Source organism: Cynocephalus volans, chromosome 3, assembly GCF_027409185.1.
Source record: "Cynocephalus volans isolate mCynVol1 chromosome 3, mCynVol1.pri, whole genome shotgun sequence".
NCBI lineage: Eukaryota > Metazoa > Chordata > Mammalia > Dermoptera > Cynocephalidae > Cynocephalus > Cynocephalus volans.
The window spans coordinates 173,599,195-173,618,046 of record NC_084462.1 but is presented as its reverse complement, the minus strand read 5'-3'; the positions used below and the strand labels follow the sequence as shown (position 1 = coordinate 173,618,046).

The window sequence follows — 18,852 nt, the reverse complement described above, 5'->3', positions numbered from 1 at the left end:
GAGAAAATGACTGCTGTATCAGAAAGGCTCTGTCTCTTACAGGTCACCGGGGCTCCATTTATTAAATTGTTCCTCAAGGGCACAAATGTTCCAAAAGTATGTGTCTCCTCAAGGCCAGACACTTTCTCTCTCCTGCTCAAAGACACCAGGGCCGCCACCATGGGCTCCCTGTGTGCAAACCAGAGAGCGATGTTGAGAAGCTGAGAAATGATTGCAGGCAACCTCCCCTCATTACAGAGCACAGCCGCAATGACAGACATGTCCCCAGGCAGTGGGGGCAGTGGTGATGTGACCAAGAGAAGGTTCCTGCAGAATCAAGAACGAGAGACAGGAAGTCCAGAGCCACAGAGGGAGATTGTGGAGTGTGAATTCCAAGTCAGAGATGCAACGCCCATCATTCTGGCCATCTGCTGTCTTTTGATCACTGGCCTTTGAAGCAGAACACTAATCATAAGTTTATGCATCATTATTTACCAGCAGCCCGAGGGATTAGAGTTCTCTCGGTTTGGACGGCCTCATGACTGCTCATACGTATGACCCAGAGAAGGACGGTTTTAGTGGTTGAACTGTGTATTTTGATGACAAAAGAGCTCTTTTCTTTGTCTCCTTTGATATCTTTGGAAGTATCTGCATTTTCCTACCTGAAATGTCTCCACCTTGCAAGTAAAAATTTGCTAGGCGTCTGCTTTTAGAACCTGGTTAAAACGGGAAAGCGGGGAAAGGAGAGGCCCCCCAAACTAACAACCAACACTCATCAGAAATCCTTTAAATTAATTTAAAACACTGAGTCATACCAAACCATCAACATTGCATAACAGCCATTAAAGTATTAGAATTACTTTGGGGGACACTTTATTATACAACCCAGTGGTAAATCTCCTCTGGGCCTTTTAGTTTTTTTTTTTTTTCTAATTCCCAAAAAGATTCACCGTTTGCTAATTTATTTTCAAATGGGCTGAGTCTGTGTTTACCCCAGCCTCCTATTTGGCTTTTGGCTTCAGTGCAAGGATGGTGGACTGTGCAAAAGTTGGTATCTAGTGTTATAAAGGTGCTTGATATTTTTACTGATTTTTTGGATTGTTTGTTTTTGGTGGCTGGCCTGTACGGGGATGTGCTCGATATTTTTAAAACACCTTTAATCATATGCAAAGGCAGAACCATAAGTTCATCCATTTAACAGGTGTTTACTGACAGCTTGCAGGTGTAGGAGAATAGAGCTGAGCTTCAGTCCAGCTTTATCTTTCTGGGTCTCACTTACCCCATCTATAAGAAGAGGGCTTGGATGGGGCAGGGATCCTGAACCCAAATTTGCCTGGCTTTGAATCCCAGCTTTATCACTTACTAGTTGTGTGACTTTAGGCCAGTTACTTAGCTATTGAGCCCTGGGCTCCTACATCTGTAAATTGATGATTATAATGGTACTTACCTCATAGAACTGCGGGGAGGATTAAATGGGTCAATAGATATAAAGTGCTTTGAACTCTGCCTGGCCCATAGCAAGGGTAGATAGACATGATCTGTTTTTGTGATTGTTCTTGTGGAGGTCCTAGCAAGACTACTGCTTGTGCATGGCAGAGACTACTCAGCAAGCCATTTCCTCTTCTCTTAGACCTCATTCCCCACCTTCCCTGGCAGCCATGACTGTATGGCTGAGTTCTGACCATGTGATAACCAAAAAATCTGCTCTGACCAGGTCAGCTAAATGAGAGTACCTTGGGAGATCTGGGAGAAGTCAATAGTCACATCCACCTGTCCTGGAAAATATTATCATGGGACCATTTTTACTTAGAAGCAGACTTAATGGCACCAGAAAGCCATAAAATAACCTAGAACGCTTCTTATAACCTTTCCCCTAGATCGCTGCATGTAGGATATAACCTAGTAACAATCCCAAATTTATTTGTCACGTGCAGCCAATAGAAAAGCTGGTGAAATAATGGGGTGGGGCTGTCTCTCTCCTTTGATCCTTTCTCTTTCTTGTGATTATAAAATGCTGAGCTCTGCTGGTCCTCTTCAGAGAGCATTTCTCAGGGCAACCTGACTATGAGTCTCCCCAGTTGCAAATTGTCATATTGGCTCAATAAATCCTTGCTATATGTATTTGACCTCAGTTTCTTTTTAGGTCAACACATGGAATGCAGGTGGAAGCGAAGTTGCCATGTCCAGGTCTCACCCATGAAATCCTTCTGCAGAGGATTCTCCATGTCTTTTCCCCTCTGCTGTCTCTGTGCAGATGAGCTTGGCACTCCCAGATGCCACAGATGGAAGGGACCAGGATCTCTGAATAAGCACTTGGAGAAGAGCTGCCTGCCAATACATGCATTTTGGACTTCATCTGAGTGAGAAATAAACTTGCCAAGTGCTAAGCCAGTGAGATCTGGGGGCAGTTAGAGTTCCTATAGCAAGCACTGGGCTTGCTGACGGGACTAAGGCATCTCCCCAGAGGGGCTGAACCTGCTTGCAATTGTTCATTTGTTTGACTCCAAGTATCTGATATTACCTGGGTAACAACCAAAGGACACCCAGTTCTCTAGTTGGGGACAAGAGCTCGTATGTCTAGCAAGCACTGGCCTGATATCTGGCAAGTTCCCTGCGGACAGTTGCCCAAGCTTGCTGCCTGGGCTTACTGCCCCTGCATTCTGGACAATGGGGCAGCATATCTGCCCAGATGCCACAGGGAGCTACTCAGGTTACCCGGGCAGTGGCTCATGTTCAAAATATATCATTTCAGTCCTCAGAGCTTTGTCCTCTCATCTTCCCGGCCTTGGCCCTCCCTAGAGTGGGAATTAGCAGAAATGTTTGAGCAGGAGTCCCAACATGGGCAAAGTAAAACTTTTCCTCATTAAAACTGGAAACAAATCTTACGTCCTGACAAAGCACAGGGCTTTGGTGCAGTGCTTGCCACGTGGTACTGCCTTCTGGTGAGGACTTACATGGTGAACGTGTACCTGAGGTGGAGGTAAGTCTGTCCCAACCATCCCAGTCGCATTTAGAAACCGCTGATGAAAATCTCCTCCAACACTCTCTGTCCCTCCCTCACAGCATTTGTTATTTTTCTCCTTGCATGATTGTCATTTCTACCCATGTATTAAGGCCCTTCCAGAGATGCAGAGAGGCCAGAGCTTTTGAGGCCTGAGCCATTAGGAAGAAATGAAGAAATGCAAAAACAAAATAGAGCACATTCACAGAAAAACAAAACACCCAAGCTGCTCTAGCCTTTGGCTGTGCAGTGTACTGGTCATAAAGGAAAATTTGGCTTAATGTGCAATGTCATGGCTTATACTGAGCAAGGAGAGGCCAGTCCAACAGCAGAGAATTAGCAAGGGTCTAAATTGGAGACACCTTTTGAGCCAAGTCCCTTGCCAAATAGCCTTTCCTACTGTCCCTCATGGTTGGCTGTCCCTCCCTGCCTTACTTCCATTATCAGACTGCCAAGAGTCCAGTGAGCAGAGGGCCCACTGGGATTGACACCTTGGGGAAGAGGCCCGGATCGGTGACTGATGCTGGGATCAGGGGTCTTGGACAAGTCACTTTGTCACAATTCCAAAACTCCAGTGGAGACTGATGGTTGTCCCTTCTCTGCTTCCACAGTAACAGAATTCTCACTGGGCACATTCTGCTTAGCTGGACATTTCTCAGCCTTCCTTGGTTAGATGTGGTCATGTGACTAAATTTCCACTGGTGAAATATAGGAAGTGATTTGGGCCACTTCTGGGTCCAGGACTCATGACATTGGGCATGCAGATTATGATGACACCCTAGGGGGAGGAAGAGCCACAAGGTAGAAGGAACCTGGGTCCCCGAGTGGCAATGAGAAGCAGAGCTGCCTTACAAGCCTGGACTGCTCGATGTGGACTACTGCATGAAAGAAATAAACTGCATGTTCTTCAAGTCACCCTACTGCTGGATTTCTTTGTCATTGTACATTAGTCTTCTCTCTAACTGATATTTCTCAAAGGGTTATGTTGTATTGATATATGTGTAAGGTGCTGTACAGTTAGGTGCTCAATAAATGTTTCTTAATGATGAGCAAAGGGACCAGTTATTTCCATGTTTAAATCCTAAGAATCTGCGGAACAGGCTTACAAAGGATGTAGCAGCTACGTAACTTGATTTCAGGGTCCCCAGGCCTAGTCTGTATGGTGTAGTGGGTAAAGACGGTTCAAGCAGCAGAAGGCTGGGTTCCAATCCTGGCTGTCCTATGACTCCTTGTGCAAACTTGAGCAGGCCACTTAATTGTGAGGGACCTCGGCTTCTGGGTGTCCATAAAATGAGGATGTTAATTCTGGCTGTTCCTACTCCTGAGAGCTATTATAGACACTCAAAGGATATAACAATGGTGATGACACCACTTAGGGTAGATGACAATGGGAGAAACATGATGGGTCAAGTCACATTTGCTGAGTGTGGGCCAGGTATACTTGTCCCTTTCTTCCAGGGATATTAACTGAGCACCCACTAAGTCCAGGTAGTGAGCATGGTACACGTGGTTCCTGTCTGCACAGAGCTTAGAATCTGATGGAAACTGGACACAAGCACATAGGCAATTACAATACCACATGATGAATTATTTAATGGAAATACAAGGCACCATAAATACACAGAAGAGGGGCTCTTAATTCAGACTTTGGTGATCCTGGAAGTCTTTTCAGAGGAAATTATCTCTCCTTTAAGGTTGGAAGCAAGAGGAAAAGCTAGCCAGGCAAAGGGGGCTTTGGAGGTGGGAAGCATACTCCAGGCAAATGAAACAAAGGTGACCCCCTGAAGGACAAGAATGATTGGGCTGGACAGCTGGCAGGGTCTGGAGCACTGGTTTTCCACCCTGGCTGCAGCTTGGAGAAAATACTGATGCCCAAGTCCCCAACCTCCTCCCTCTCCCCCAGCCATGGTTGGAAAGCTCCCCAGGTGATCTGGATGTGCAGCTAGTGTTGGAAGTATCAATTAGATCATGTAGGATCTTGTAAGCCAAGCTAGAGAGCTGGAAGTTCATCCTGAGAGCAACAGGGAGCCTCTGAGGGGTTTGCGGAAGGAAGGGACATAATCGGATTTTTCTTTCTCCGGACAGGTTACTCTAGCTGCTGGGTGGAGAAGGGAATGTGATGGGAAGACTGGGGTTAGAGAAACGGGCTGAGAAGGCTGCTGCTGTGGTCCGGGTGAGCAGTGGGCCCAGTGGTGGCAATGAGGATGGCAAGGAGTGGGTGAATCTGAGGTCTGATTGAGGATGGGCTGGATGAGGAGGATGGGGAAGAAGTGGGAAGACAAAGCAAATCCCTGAATGTACAGGTCAGAATTCCTGATAGGCTCTAGGTAGAGATCAGGCTTGTGAGCCAGTAGCAGAGAGAACTGTTGAGCTCCTGGGAAGAGAGGTAGCGAGACAGAAGGAAAGAGGGCCCAGAGCAGAGCCCCAGAGGACCAAGGGAGGGGACTGCCCCAGTGAGACTCAGAAGTGCTGGTTGGAGAAGAAGAGGCAAACCAAGAGCATTCACCATCAAGGAAGGTAAGGACGTGACTGCTGCAAGGGGGGCGTGCGCAGAGTGTCCAGTTCTGCTGAGGGGTACTCACAGGTCACGGGTGTCCTCGACGGCAAGGTGGGTAGAAACCTGGAGTGGGGCTGGCATGATGGTAAGGGCAGAACCCATCCAACAGGGGCAACTCTTTTATCTTCTCCACATGTAGCAAACATGTGTTTACTTCTTCATTCCATGAACACTTTATGATGCACCTAGTGGGCTGGGCACCGGGTTTGGAGCTGTGCGTGAGATGGTAAGTCCTGTGGCCCTCACTAGGAGGAGACAGACACTCTCGCCCAGATCACAAAACAATGCGATAGAAATGCTTCAACCGAGACGCACACCAGGGCTTTGGAACACAGCGGGGCAAGCTCTATCAGGAAAGAGAAAGGAGCAGGCAGGAAAGGTCTTGGAAAGCAAGGAAGGGGGTAAGGTTTGCACTCATGTGGCCGTCACTGGGACTGCCCATTGCAGTGGAAGAATGGCACTTCCAGACCTCCCCGTGGGTTGGTGGGGCCACGTGACTAGCCTTGGCCAATGAGCAGTGAATAGCAGTGAGCTCATCACTTCCAGGCCAGAGCACTCATGGCCAGCACAGGAGCCGCCGGAGGTCTCCTTACCCTCTGGCATGGCAAGCAGCAATGTCTGAGACTGTGGCTGCTCCCAGGTACCCGAGTGACCCTTCCTCAAGACACACACTTTCTTGATAAACCAGAAACATGAGCCAGAAACAAACTCTTGTTGTTTTAGTGTCATTTGCTACAGTTACCATAACATAACCTAGCCTGCTGGTCCTCTAAGGACGTCCCTGGACCAGCAGCACCAGCCTCACTTGGGAACGTGTTACAAATACATTCTCAAGCCCTCCTCCGGACTTAACAGAAGCTGAAACTCTGGGGTGGGGTTTTGCAATCTGAGTTTTAACAAACCCTTTGGGGGATTCTGAAGCTCAGTCAATTTTGAGAACTGCTGCCTAGCGTGTGTGGACTCATACAGTCATCCTAAAGGCAGAGGAGGAGGAATTAGAAGCCATGGAGGCTCATTCTAGTAAACCTTTTTTTTTTTTTGGCCAGTACAGGGATGTAACTCTGGACCTTGGGGTTATCAACACCACACTCTAACCACTGAGCTAACAGGCCAGCCCTAGCAAACTTTAAAAAACTGAGTATTATGCTAATCAAATGGTGAGGATCACCATGTCATAGGAAAGGATTTTTAAGAAAAATCATTGTACCCATCTCCACAAACTGAACCTTCCTAACAAAATGGCTAAAACTGTTGGGCCACGGAGACAGTCTCCTACTGTGTCAAATCAGAAAACCCTGTTGTAGAGGAGATACTCCGAATTGAATGGCATTGAAGCCAAGGCCTAAGATAAATCCAGGAATGCATTTTCTATTTGTCCCCATGGCCTTGAATGATTTAGAAAATGGTCCTGAATGCTTTGAATCAGAAAGGTACATAAAACCCAATTCTCTCTTCTGCAGGGTGAGTCATTAGAGCTGAGCGGAGGCTATTTGGTAATGGGCACTATTTAAATGAAGCAAAAAGTACAGTTTTAAACGAATTGCTTTTTAAACTGTCAAATAAAAGGAATCCATTTGTGCATGTGAAATTATTCCAAGAGTTCTAACTATTAACTGAAAGCAGGTGAAAAATGTCAAAGAAAAGAAACGTTCTATTGAAGACCTGGGCTCAATGTTTAAAGACATATACCTAATGACTCCTTTGGCCTGTTTTACAATTCAAGAGTTTCTATTTTCACCAGCCCTAGGTGAGCTCCATAGACAAGAATTTTAAGAAAATATTAAATCCTATGAACAAGAGCCATTTTTTTTCATTGGCGTTGCTTTAACCAACTTGACTCTAACACTGTCTTATGGACAGGACAACAACATGTTATCACTAACTTTTTCCTTTCACTTAAATTTGGTGCCATTTGGCTAGCTCTCCAGGTATCATTTTTAACAGTGTTTTATGGTCTTCTATTTGCTATTGATGAATGTATCCTTGTACAGTCTAGTCAATGAGAAGAAAATTCTGCACACGTATGGAAAAGTGCCTTTTCAGTCACTGGTGGGCATGCTTGGAAAAGGTCACCAGTATGGAAGGTGGGCCTCCATGTTAAGGCATCTCTACAACAAAAACAGAACCCTGGATTTTTCTATTTCATTTCTTCTAAGGGTTCCCACTGTAGTTAGTTTTGTGTCCGTGCCTTCAGTATCTTTGTTGGTATTAAAATGGAGCTGCTGAAAATAATCAGTGAAACTTCTCCCTCCCCTGCTCTCTAGGTGTCCCTTACCTGTGCCACTATGCCAGGCTAACACAAGCAGAATGATTCCTGCTTACTCAGTCCAAAGGGAACCATGTGGGTGGTGACCAGCTACAGGCATTGGGACAGGCTCAAAAGGAGAACATTTCTCACTTGAATGTGCACAGATTTCCAGGGGATCTTGTTAAAAATGCACATTCTGACTCAGTAGGTTTGGGGCTGAACCTTAGAGTCTACATGTCTCACAAGTTCCCAGGCAATACCCAGGCTGCTGTGGACCACATAGGAGTGTGGTGATTAGTGACGGAATACTGCATATTCTGCAAAACAGTCACTTTTAGAATCCTACTGAACAGGCACTTATTTAAGGGTCTGGCCCACTTTTGATTTAGGGTTCCTTGAAAGCAGGGACTGGGTCTTATACATTTTTTTGTTGTGTACTTTTGTTCCCTGGCTGGCACTCAGCACAGGGCCTGCACAGGGTGGGTATGAGTTTATTTAATTAAACAGAGTTGACCTTGTTCCAAAAAGGATTTTAAGTGGACTTTAAGTAGGCCCTAAAAAGGTGCGTGATGAATTGGCCAGGGAAGGAAGTCAGTCCTAGGGGTAGTGACAAACCCTCTGGGCTGGTGTTCGTCTATCGAAGGTCCCCTCCACCTGCCTGCACCTGGATTACACCTCAGCTGCTGTTCTGAAATTTCCCCTTCTGCCCCGTTTTTAAAGCGGTTTACACTAGAGATCCGATCAGAAAGGAGGAAAAACAAAACCAGAAAGCCGTGCGAAACGGTGGTAAGGCTCCGGAACATCAGAAGCTCAGCCCTCGGTGACGGAGCCGCAGAACTCTCCAGGTTCTCTCTTCGGGTCTTCGGCGTTTTGCAGGTCGGTGTCGCGCCCCCGTCACCCAGGCCCCCGCCAGCCACGGGATCCCTGCAGGAGCCGTTCCCGGCGGGGGCGCGGGCGCCTGTTGGCTTGGTGCAAGCCTGTTTGCTAGCTCTGCATGAGCAATTAATCTTCTGCATCTCCCGCCCCGGGGGCGGGGGGTGGGGGGACGGGTTGCCCCGGGGGTCGAGCGGAGCGCTGACAGGAGCGACTGTTCTGCAGAAACCCTTGTTCCAAGAGTCCCTAGCGGGGCCATAACCTGTTCCTCTCTGCAGCAGCCTGGGAGGGTGAAGTCCCCAGGGGGAGGAAGGGAGAGAAAGAGGGAAGGAAGGGGATTATGTTGGTCACTAGTTGGGCCTCCCGGGGGAGAGAGGCGCGCATGGGTGAATGCGCCCTACAGAGGGAATACACGTGCTGGGAGGGGGGTGGAGAGAGGCGGGCAGGAGGGGAGGGGTAGGGAGGCGCGAGCTGCGAGCGGGAGGCGCCACGGCCTGGCAGACGCAGGCGCCGGCGGCCGAGGAGCCGGAGAGAAAGTTCCCGGGGAGAGCTCGCCCCCAGGAGGGCCCGCGTCGAGGCCGCTCGCCGAGAGGGTCGCAGGTCCCGCGCACACGCGGCCGCCCGGGCTCTACTCGCCGGGGAGCAGGGGAGCATCGCGGGCGGGCAGCCAGGGCGGCCGCAGCCAAACTTGGAGGCGGAGGATGCTGCGAGTAGGCGCGGCGGCGCGGGGCGCGGGGGCGCACTGAGTGTCCCCCCGGGCGCTGCTGCCAGGAGAGCGCGCCAAGGTGGAGCGGGCAGGGTGCGGGTCCAGCGCCGGGACTGCGCCAGCCCTGCGAGCCAGGGCCGCCAGCGCCACCGTGCCGGCGTCGCCTCGCCACGGAGCCATGGTGCGCGGAGCGCGCACGCCGCGCGCGGGACTCTGAGCTCCGGCCGCGCCGCGCGCCCCCACCTCCAGTCTCTCCCCCGGGCTTCCCAGCCGACCTCGCCCGCGGGCATGAAGCTTTGTCCCGGAGCCTCTCGCCTCTAAGCCGCGCATCGCCCGCTCCAGCCCCCGCGCCGCTCGGCCACAGATAGCACTCCGACCGCTGAAGCACCCCATTCTCTCCCAGGGGCTGCACCCGGGCGCTCCGAGATGGCACTCCGCGGGACCCTCCGGCCGCGCAAAGTTCGGAGAAGGCGAGAGATGCTGCCGCAGCAGGTTGGCTTCGTGTGCGCGGTGCTGGCCCTGGTGTGCTGTGCGTCTGGCCTCTTCAGCGGCTTGGGTAGGTGGCCGGTATGGGTCCCCTTCGTCCGGGGAGTTGGGGGTCTTGGGCTGGGAAACCTCGGAGCAGCTCCGAGATCTTTCCCCTCCTTCCTCGTCAGGTTGGTCCCCAGGGTTCATTCAGTCCCCTCCCTGCTAGGCAGGTAGAGTAACACCTAGGAGGGTTGATCGACGCTCTCAGCTGTGGCTCTGGTTCCCCTGAGCTGCCCGCGGCCCCTGAGGGCTCAGGACGCGGCTGCAGGTGTGTGTTACTAAGACGAAAGTCTGAACCGTTCCTGTCCCCGGAATGCGCGGGGAATGGGCAGCGCCGCGGCGGGATCGGGGCGTGGGTTCTCTTGGTCTGGGGTGGGTGAAACTGTGTGGTCCGCTTTCCTGTTCTGCCAAGCGACAAGGGTTGTGCCCTAGTGTCCCCCGAAAACCCAGATTCAGAGGTTGGAAACCGCCACTGCGTCCCGGCCCTTCCCTCGTCCAAAGGGGCGCCCCAGGTCCTCCCCAAACCCTAAAAGCGTTGGGGCGGTCTGTCCCCGCGGGAGGTTGCTGCCATGTTTCAGCATCTCTTCTCTCACCTCCTCCTAATCCCCATGGAAGGAGCCGGCTGGTGTGCGGAGCCACAATCCACACTCCCTCCTCTGAGAAGAGGGATTTGGGCGTCACTTAAGATATGCACATTTCAGGCGAAGTGGAAAAGAGAAGAAACGTTAAAAAATCTGGGGGGATGTGAGACCATGTATATATAACCTTCAGAAGACATTCACTTCCCTGATATTCTCAGTGTGAGTTGGATGCTGTGAACTAGCTTCATTTTTTTCAATGTAAAAAAACAATGCTGGTGACTTAATTGAGGTGGAGGGAAAGTGGGTGGTACCTTCTTGAGCAGTTAGAAAGGCCATAAGCATCTAAATGCATTCATTTTAGAGAGGTTTATAGTGTTAGGTAAAAATCAGGTGGAACCTGATTAAACTTTTAAAAAATACTGCCTTTCAAAACCCAACTTTGTGATATGAGGTTAGAGGGTTAAAAAGTGGCTCTTTCAAAAGAAACTCAAATGTTATTTTGAACATTTTAATAAGTGGTGCTTTGCAATGGTGCAAGTTGGTGTTTTTTCCCTCAATTACACACCAGAAATAACAAAATACCTATAGGCTCTTAAATGTCAGCATTATACGAGAGGTATTATTACCTAGCTGAAGCAGTGTGCACATCAGGAGAGGCAAATGAATACTTTAAAGGTCTTAAAGTGAGAATCGTCTTTATTTGCTGACTCAGGAATTATCTTCAGGAGTTTCATTGCCTTTGGTCAGGGGATCCACACGTTCATTCTTGTTGCTGAGTGTGGTCCGTGGACCAGCAGAACCAGCATCAGCTGGGAGCTTGTTAGTGCAGAATTCCATGTCCCACCCATACCTATTGAATCAGAATCTGCATTTTAACAAGATCCCCAGGTGATTCGTGTGCATATCCAAGTGTGAAAAGCATTGGAATAGATCCCAGCAACTGTCTCCATCTGCTTGCTGATTTTGGATCCATTTGTAGTTCCTCCAGGGCAGGGGCCACCTGGGTGTGTTTACTGGAGGAGAACTTAATGGTCACCCCCCTCAACCCTTTGTTGCACCTGTGAGAGGCTGAGACCAGCATGGTCTTAGCCAAGGTCAGATCACATGCTGACTCGTAAGGGACTAGAAGCCATGAACTACATTGGGAAACAGACTACTGTATGTAAGCAGGTAGTAGCGTACTTCTAATCATTGTATCACTCCCTGCAGGTGGCTCCAAATAGTCAAACAGGGTTGTTGCTGACATATGTAAGGTCATTCTGGGAATGCAGACATCACACTGACCTAATGGTGTCTCTGATTTGTTTTCCAAATCAGGAAACAGAACAACTTCTGCTAGCAAACGTATTCTGCCAGACACGTGGAGAAATAGAAAGTTAATGGCACCGATGAACGGGACTCATACAGCTAAGAACTGCACAGATCCTGGTAAGAAACAGATTCCACCCCCCTCCCCGACCCCGCCGAAGGCATTTGGCCTGGCCTGCGGATGGTGCTTACGTGGACAGTTACAGCTGGAGCTGGGAAAGGCTGTTTGATGAACCTGGGTGGGAAAGAGTAGCTGTAAGGTGTTGAAAGGTAACCTACAGACATTCATCAATTGTGCTGCTAAGCAACCCAAGTGCTTTCTTTATCCAGCAACTGAAAAGGTCACATTCAAGAGTTCAAAAATTATTTTGTCCTCATAATGCTCCTAAAGGCTAAGTATTTTCCCTGCTGTCTTGATTTTTGTTTGTTTGCCTGGGTGTCTTTGGGGTTTTTTTCCCCTTTTGCTCACTATTCATTTGCTGGAGCTCTCTAGAGGCAGCAAATTCAGCTGCTCTGATGGATGGTGCTTTAGGGTGACCTACCGGGGTTGGAGCATGCCAGGACAGTTGCAGGGGTCCTTTCTCTTGAATGGGCATTCCCCAGTGTGTCATTCAGCCCCTGGAGACTGATTCTGCCTGCCTTGGGAAGCAGTTTTGATGTTCATACTTCTCTATAGAGTCAGAGGCAGCAGGGACCCAGAGATAACATCTTGTCTGTTCTCCTGCCACAGGCAGGCTTTGCTAAAACAAATGAAAGAGATTCTCAGAGTTACTGGCACACAGCAAGGCACATGGAAATTGCCCAGGACTTAGGCAGGGCAAGCTCTGGACTTTAGCTTTGGTTCCAACTCTTAAGGTCTTTGTGAAGAGGATCCAGTGGGAGGATGTATTTGAAAGCCCTTAGGGAACTATGAGTTTATAGATGGCATTTCCACTGAGTCACTGGGCAAATCACAATCCATTTGGATCTCTGTTCTCTCTCCTGTAAAATGGGCAGAATAGTAGTTGCCTGCTTCAGGGCTGTTGGATAAATCCGATAAGGCTCTGGGGACAGCAAGAGTGTTAAAGGAGATTTTCATCAAAAGGGAAGAGAATCTGCCACAAGGGGAATTTTTAAATGCACAGGCTTGCAGAGAAGTGTAAATCCCAAGTGAATCCATCTATCCTGGTGACCTAGCAGGTGGCGGTGCCCGTCCTGTTCTTAACCTCCCCCAGCACATCTTCTTTCATCAGCCCGTGTGATGGATGTATGACACGTGCCAGGGTCATTAATTCCACAGCGGTGAACAGGTATAAAGCCAAGGACTGCTAATGTTGGCCCATCCTGTCACTCCAGGGACCTGAAATGCTAGAATTGGCACCATCCACAGGGGAACATGTTACAGTCAGGGAATTTTGGACTGGTTTCCAGCTCACTGGTGCCTTCATCATGGGCCGTCTGTGCCCTCCTCCAGTAACTTCTGTCGTATATAGTCTGAGCATTTTGGCTTAGACAGGAACTCACTTCTTATGACAGAGTCTTCCTTTGCCCCGCTGTGGCCCTGTATCTTCAGCTTACTGACTGACTAAAAATTATTCCATTAACTTATAAAGTAGTTGTCCTCTTTGGCAGGAAGACCTGACCTTGTCCTGCTTATGAAGGGGGAAATTGGCAACATCCTTAGCGGTAATTACCATTCGTATCATGCTTTGTGCTGACTTTTTCCAGAATGGAACCTGGCACATAGAAAAGACTCGGTAGATATTGGTTGAATGGTGGAGTGAAAGTGCATTTTGGTGTATTATGCATTTTAACCCTTACTATATTTTTGCAAAGAGGAGGAACACGAAGCTTAGAAGTGCAGTGGCCTCCCACACTCTCTAGCCAGCAGGAGCATCCCTAGGTTGTCTGGCTCCAGATGACACATCCTCCCCACTCCACTGCACCAGCTGCTGCTCTCCTCCCAGGCCGGATGGGGCTGAGGCCCACCGTCCTTTCCTGCATCTCATCCCTGGCCCGTGAGGATCTCCACCCCCTTCCCATTTCTGAAGCACCTGCTGTTGTGTGTCCAGCGCTGTTGTGGGCACTTAGTGGGGAGTGGAGAGTATAAGCAAGTATAAGATGCTGCCCCTGTCGTCAGGTAGCTTACAATTGAGTGGAGAAGGTAAGGTCTCCCTACGGGGAGAACTAGGTGACAATGAGGGACTGCAGAGGTCCCCCATTGGCTGCCCTGCAGGAGGTAGTTCAGGCGCTCAGAGGAGGGAGGACGAGCTGGCCTGGTGTAGTTCTGTGCAGTCGTGGGGTCCAGATGAGGCTGGCCTCTGTCGCAATGACAGAAAACCTCCTCAATCTGGGTTTAGCAAAAGAAGGGACTTTTTTGGCTCAGTACCTGAAAGTGTGGGATCAAAGGTTAGGAAGTGTCCATGACTCAGTTTTGCTCTGTCTCTGGACTTGGTTGTGTTCTAGCATGGGAAGGTGGTTAGCATAGGTCCAACCTTAGGTCCTCCAGACTCAGAAATGCTGAAGAAGAGCAGGCCTGTGGCTGAGCTGCTTCTGCAGAAGCCAGGAGGATCTGTTGGGTTGGCTTGGGCCACACGGACCTTAAGCCAATTGCTCTGGCCAAGGACTGGCTTAGACTTGGTCACAGCTCTGCCACTGGAGCGAGGGGATTGAAGCTGCCTCCCGTGGCACCAGAACTCCACCTGGGAGTCAGCAAGGTTGAGCACTTGGGGTGCAGACACTCAATTCTGTATAGTGTTCACTGTGATAAGGCTGGACCAGAGCTCCAAGCTAGAGTTTCAGGCTGTGACAGATGGTAGCATCCAGTGACTGCCCTCCTTCTACACAGTTGGCGGAGCTTCCCTGTAGAGTGGCGGGGTCTTGCATCCTCTTGATGCTTCTGCTTTCCATCCGTCTCTGCCAGCTGGGGGACCCTCGTCCTGCCTGGCCAGATGAGGTCTTTCAGGGATGTGGGAAGATGGCACTTTAAGAGTTCCCTGCCGTGTTGCGGCACCCACCCACAGTCAGTGTTCAGCACACTTTAGTTCACATCTTTGTAAGAACCTCCAGGGTGGGGCCATGTCTTGTTTTCTGTACCTCCTGCTTCTCTTTGCCTGTGAGAAGAATAACTTTGTTTTCTAAATACATGAATGGGACTCTGAAGACTCTATGTAGAAAATGGGATCTTTGCTCTGTCTGGGTCATTTCTCTAGATCTTGGTGATGGTATTTTGATCTCACTATTTGGGTTTCAGCTCAGGTGTCACCGTTGCCACCATTCTCTGCCCCATCGTTACCCCTTACCACATTACCCTATATTGTTCTTATGATATATGTCATCATTTGAAATAACTTACTTAATCGTTGCCTGGCTGCCCTGGAGGGCTACTTGCTCAATGCCCAGAAGAGTGGTTCTTAATCCTGGCCACACATGCAGATCACCTTAAGAGCTTTACAGATATACTTTGAAATGCTTAGGCCCCACTCCAGAGTGTCTGATCTAAGTGGTTTGGGGTAGGGCCCAGGAGTCCAGACTTTTTAACAGCTCCCTAAGCAATTCCAAAATGAGGCCAGAGTTGATGCCCACTGGGCTGGAGCCCTGCTACTCAGTGTGGGAGGCTCAAAAAAAGAAAGAAACCAATAAAAGGTAAAAAAAAAAAAAAAAAAAAAAAAAAAAAAGAAAAAAGAAAAGAAAAAGAGGGAAAAAAGGGGGCGGTAGGAGCCTTACCTGGAGCTTGTTAAGGATGCAGAGTCCCAGGACCACAGCAGACCACCTACTGAATCAGAATCTGAGTCCTAAGGAGATTCTGCAGGGGTTCCACCTGCGCCCCAAAGGCCAAGAAACACCACCAGGCTAGAATGCTGCATGACACTTGGTAGATGTTCAATAAATGTTTGAATGTTGAACAAAAGCTATTCAAACAAAATATTTGAGTGTTGACACTTGGTTTAGCATAGGGAATTTCCTGAAAACCAGTTTGTTTTTTTAAATGTAGGGAAGCTAAAAATAAAAGTCACCTTCATTTTTGACCAGTGCTGTCCATTGAAAATTCATCATTCATTGTTCCCCAGAGATTTGAAGGCATATCCTGGGTCTCTAGGCCTTTGATGTTTATTTTCATGGTCTTCTCGGAGCAAGTACTAAAGAAGGGAAAGGGGTCCCTCTGTGCAAAATGTATGAAATAGGAACAAGTGGCAGTGACTTTGAGTCCTTTGGGAACTGTCTTAGCTTGGGCTGCTCTAACAAACACCATGGACTGGGTAGCTTTAACAAAAGACATTTATTTCTCACAGTTCTGGAGGCTGGGAAATCCACAATCAAGGTGCTGACGGATCTGGTGTCTGATGAGGGCTCTCTACTTGGGTTGCAGACAGCTGCCTTCTCACTGTGTGTTCACGTGGCTGAGAGAGAGCAAGCTCTCTGGTCTCTCTTCTTATTATTATATAGCCACTAATCCCATCATGAGGGCCCCACCTCATGACCTCATCTTACCCTAATTACCTCCCAAAGGCCCCACCTCCAAATACCATCACAATGGGAGTTAGGATTTCAATCTGTGAATTTTAGGGAGACACAAACATTCAGTCCATATAAGGAGCCAATGAGTTTCCACACATCCCTTGGTGGTGGCACCTGGAGCGTTTGAAGACAGCTGGGGATGGAAACCCAGTACTCTTAACCCTGGCCTGCAGGCAAGAATCACCAGGGGGACTCTGAAAAATGTAGATACCTGGGCCCTGCCCTAACTCGTGAAATCAGAGCCAGTGACAGTGCATTCCGTGGTGGCTTTTGGAGCTCCTGGAACCATACTGTTTCCCTCCAGATTGTCCATGGTGGGCTCCGGCTTGTCACTGCTTTGCCCACAGGCTTTCTCTGGTCACTAAATCACTGGCTGTCACGGCACCTTGTTTCTGCTCCTTGTAGGTGCTAATTCTATTTATTACTATATTGTTTGCCTCCCCCCAACAAGAAAATAAAAGGAGGTGAAAGCCTTGTTTCCTTTTTAAAACCGTGGTATGTGATTCAGTTTTTCCATCTGTGAAATGGGGGTGGCGAGGGGGTGATAATTACATCCACCTCGTAGCTTTGTTAGAATTAAATGAATTAACATCCATCAGCACTTAAAACAGTGTTTGACACATAATACATGCTCAGACAGTAACTTCTGTTTTCATTTTTATTTTCTTTTCTGCTTACCCCAGCAATGATATAACGCCTGGGAATAGTAGGTACTGACAAACTATTTGTCAATTGAATTTCACGAGGACAAGTTAACTAGCTAACATCTCACCAAACATTTATTCTTTTCTCTCCTGAAGCAAATGTCTTGTTTTGACAGTTTTTATCTTTTGAGGATTTAGGATGCTGGAGGATGGCATACCTTGTAGAATTTGCTTCTAAATGGAAAATGTTTCTTGTCTCTTGACAGGTGTTATTTTATTTCTGGGCTATTTAACTGGGGTGGCCATGGCTTCCTTATTTTTATATTGCTCCCCACCCCCATTTGAGATTGAAGAAGTGGTTCCTCCTCTACAGTGTCGTCCCAGTTTTTGGGGGGTTTCCAGCATCCTGTGCTTCATGTTTAAAAAGAAGAAAAAGAGAGAGGAGCTTGGTTTTCCCTTATTGTTATGGGAAGGATTTAAATCCTCCTTTAGGATTTGTTTTATCGTGTTTGATTTTCCTTTTTCCAAATGTGTCTTCTGAAATGCCCAGTGGCTGTGTATCCACAGAGGGACAGCTGGGAGGAGAGGGCTGATGGAGGGGTGCTTGAGAGAGTCTGAAGACAAAGGGGTTCATAGCATTTCAGGGGAGCAGAACAGACGGACACAGGCATTAAATGGGGGAGCTTTTGTGGTCAGCCTGGTTCTGGTGCTTTTTATTCTGTGAAGGCTGATGTGAAGGTGATCGTGGGAGGAGAGAGGGTGGTACGGTCTGGTGGGAGTGGGCCCCCAAGCACAGGAGTTGGTCGGTGTCAGGCAAGGCCAGGAGGAGATGAGATCGTTGGGCAGGTACCCTCGGCAGTGGGTCTCCGTAGGCGCTCCTGTGCGGGTAGCAGAGGTGCAGAAAGCGTGAGAAATCAAGAGGAGGAGGAGGGACCTAGAGCTACGAAAAGTACATCAGGGCAAGTGGGCGGGCGGCCCTTGTACCAAGTACAGTGGTACCAGTGGCAAGAAGAAGCGTCTGGATTGTGAACAGTCAGCTCAGGAGACAAGTCACACATCCCAAGTTTTAAAACTCTTACGTAAAAGCAAATCCTGAGTGGGAAAAGTGAAGTTGAACTTAACACTGTGGGCAGGGAGATCACAGTTTCATTCCTGTTCCAGATGGCAGGGGCAGGAGCTCCAGCCTGGGGAGGGGCTTTCCTGGACACGACAACCTCCAGAGAGCCAAGTGGCTTCTTGGGGAAAGTGTCACCAACCATGTTGGGACAGTGATAGGCTGGCAAAGCCACGAACCTGGTCACAAATGGCGGCTGGGGAGGACAGCAAACCATCAGTGTGCCCACTCTCCTGTTTTGGGGGGTGGGGTGAGATGTTATGCAGCGGATCAAGTGGCTTGGGGAGGCCGGGATCTAGTATTGGCTGTGCCAAGACCCTGCCTGCTGGTGTTGGGGTCTTTTCTCCCTCTCCTCCTCTTTCCCTTTCTTGATAAAAAGAGGTTGTGCTGGATAAATACAAAAATTTCCAGCAGCCAGAAAAGGCTCTTGAAGATGGTAGTTTGATGTGGTGAAGGCAGACGTGTGGGTTTCAGTCCCAGCTCACCCATTACTGGCTGAGCGACCTTGGGCAGGTTACATAATCTCTCTAAGCCTCAGGTTTTCTGTTTTATAAAATGAGGATAGCAGCCTTCCTACCTGCCTTCCAGGGCTGCTGCGAGGCTTAACCACATGACATATAGAAGTATTTAAGCCACACGGAGCACACGGTAGCGCTATCATCATCATCATTATGGCTAATGCCAGGGTACTATGTGCCGGGCCGTATTCTAAGTGCTTTCCATGTATTAACATACTTGATCCTCATAACAACCCTTTTGATGTGTGCTATTTTTGTCCTCATTTTGCAGATGAGGAAAAGGAGACCCAAAGAGATT

At 48.8% G+C, this 18,852-nt stretch overlaps 1 protein-coding gene across 2 annotated transcripts in view; it reads left to right on the top strand.

The window, feature by feature from the left end:
* Nucleotides 1-9,790: 9,790 nt before the first annotated feature.
* The window catches only part of SLC24A4 (solute carrier family 24 member 4), a 143,472-nt gene continuing 134,410 nt past the window's right edge, over nucleotides 9,791-18,852 (top strand). For both annotated transcript variants that reach the window (XM_063091348.1, XM_063091346.1), the window contains exons 1-2: nucleotides 9,791-9,920; nucleotides 11,791-11,901. In XM_063091348.1, the coding sequence (XP_062947418.1) occupies nucleotides 9,791-9,920; nucleotides 11,791-11,901 (241 nt within the window). The remainder of the gene's footprint in view (nucleotides 9,921-11,790; nucleotides 11,902-18,852) is intronic.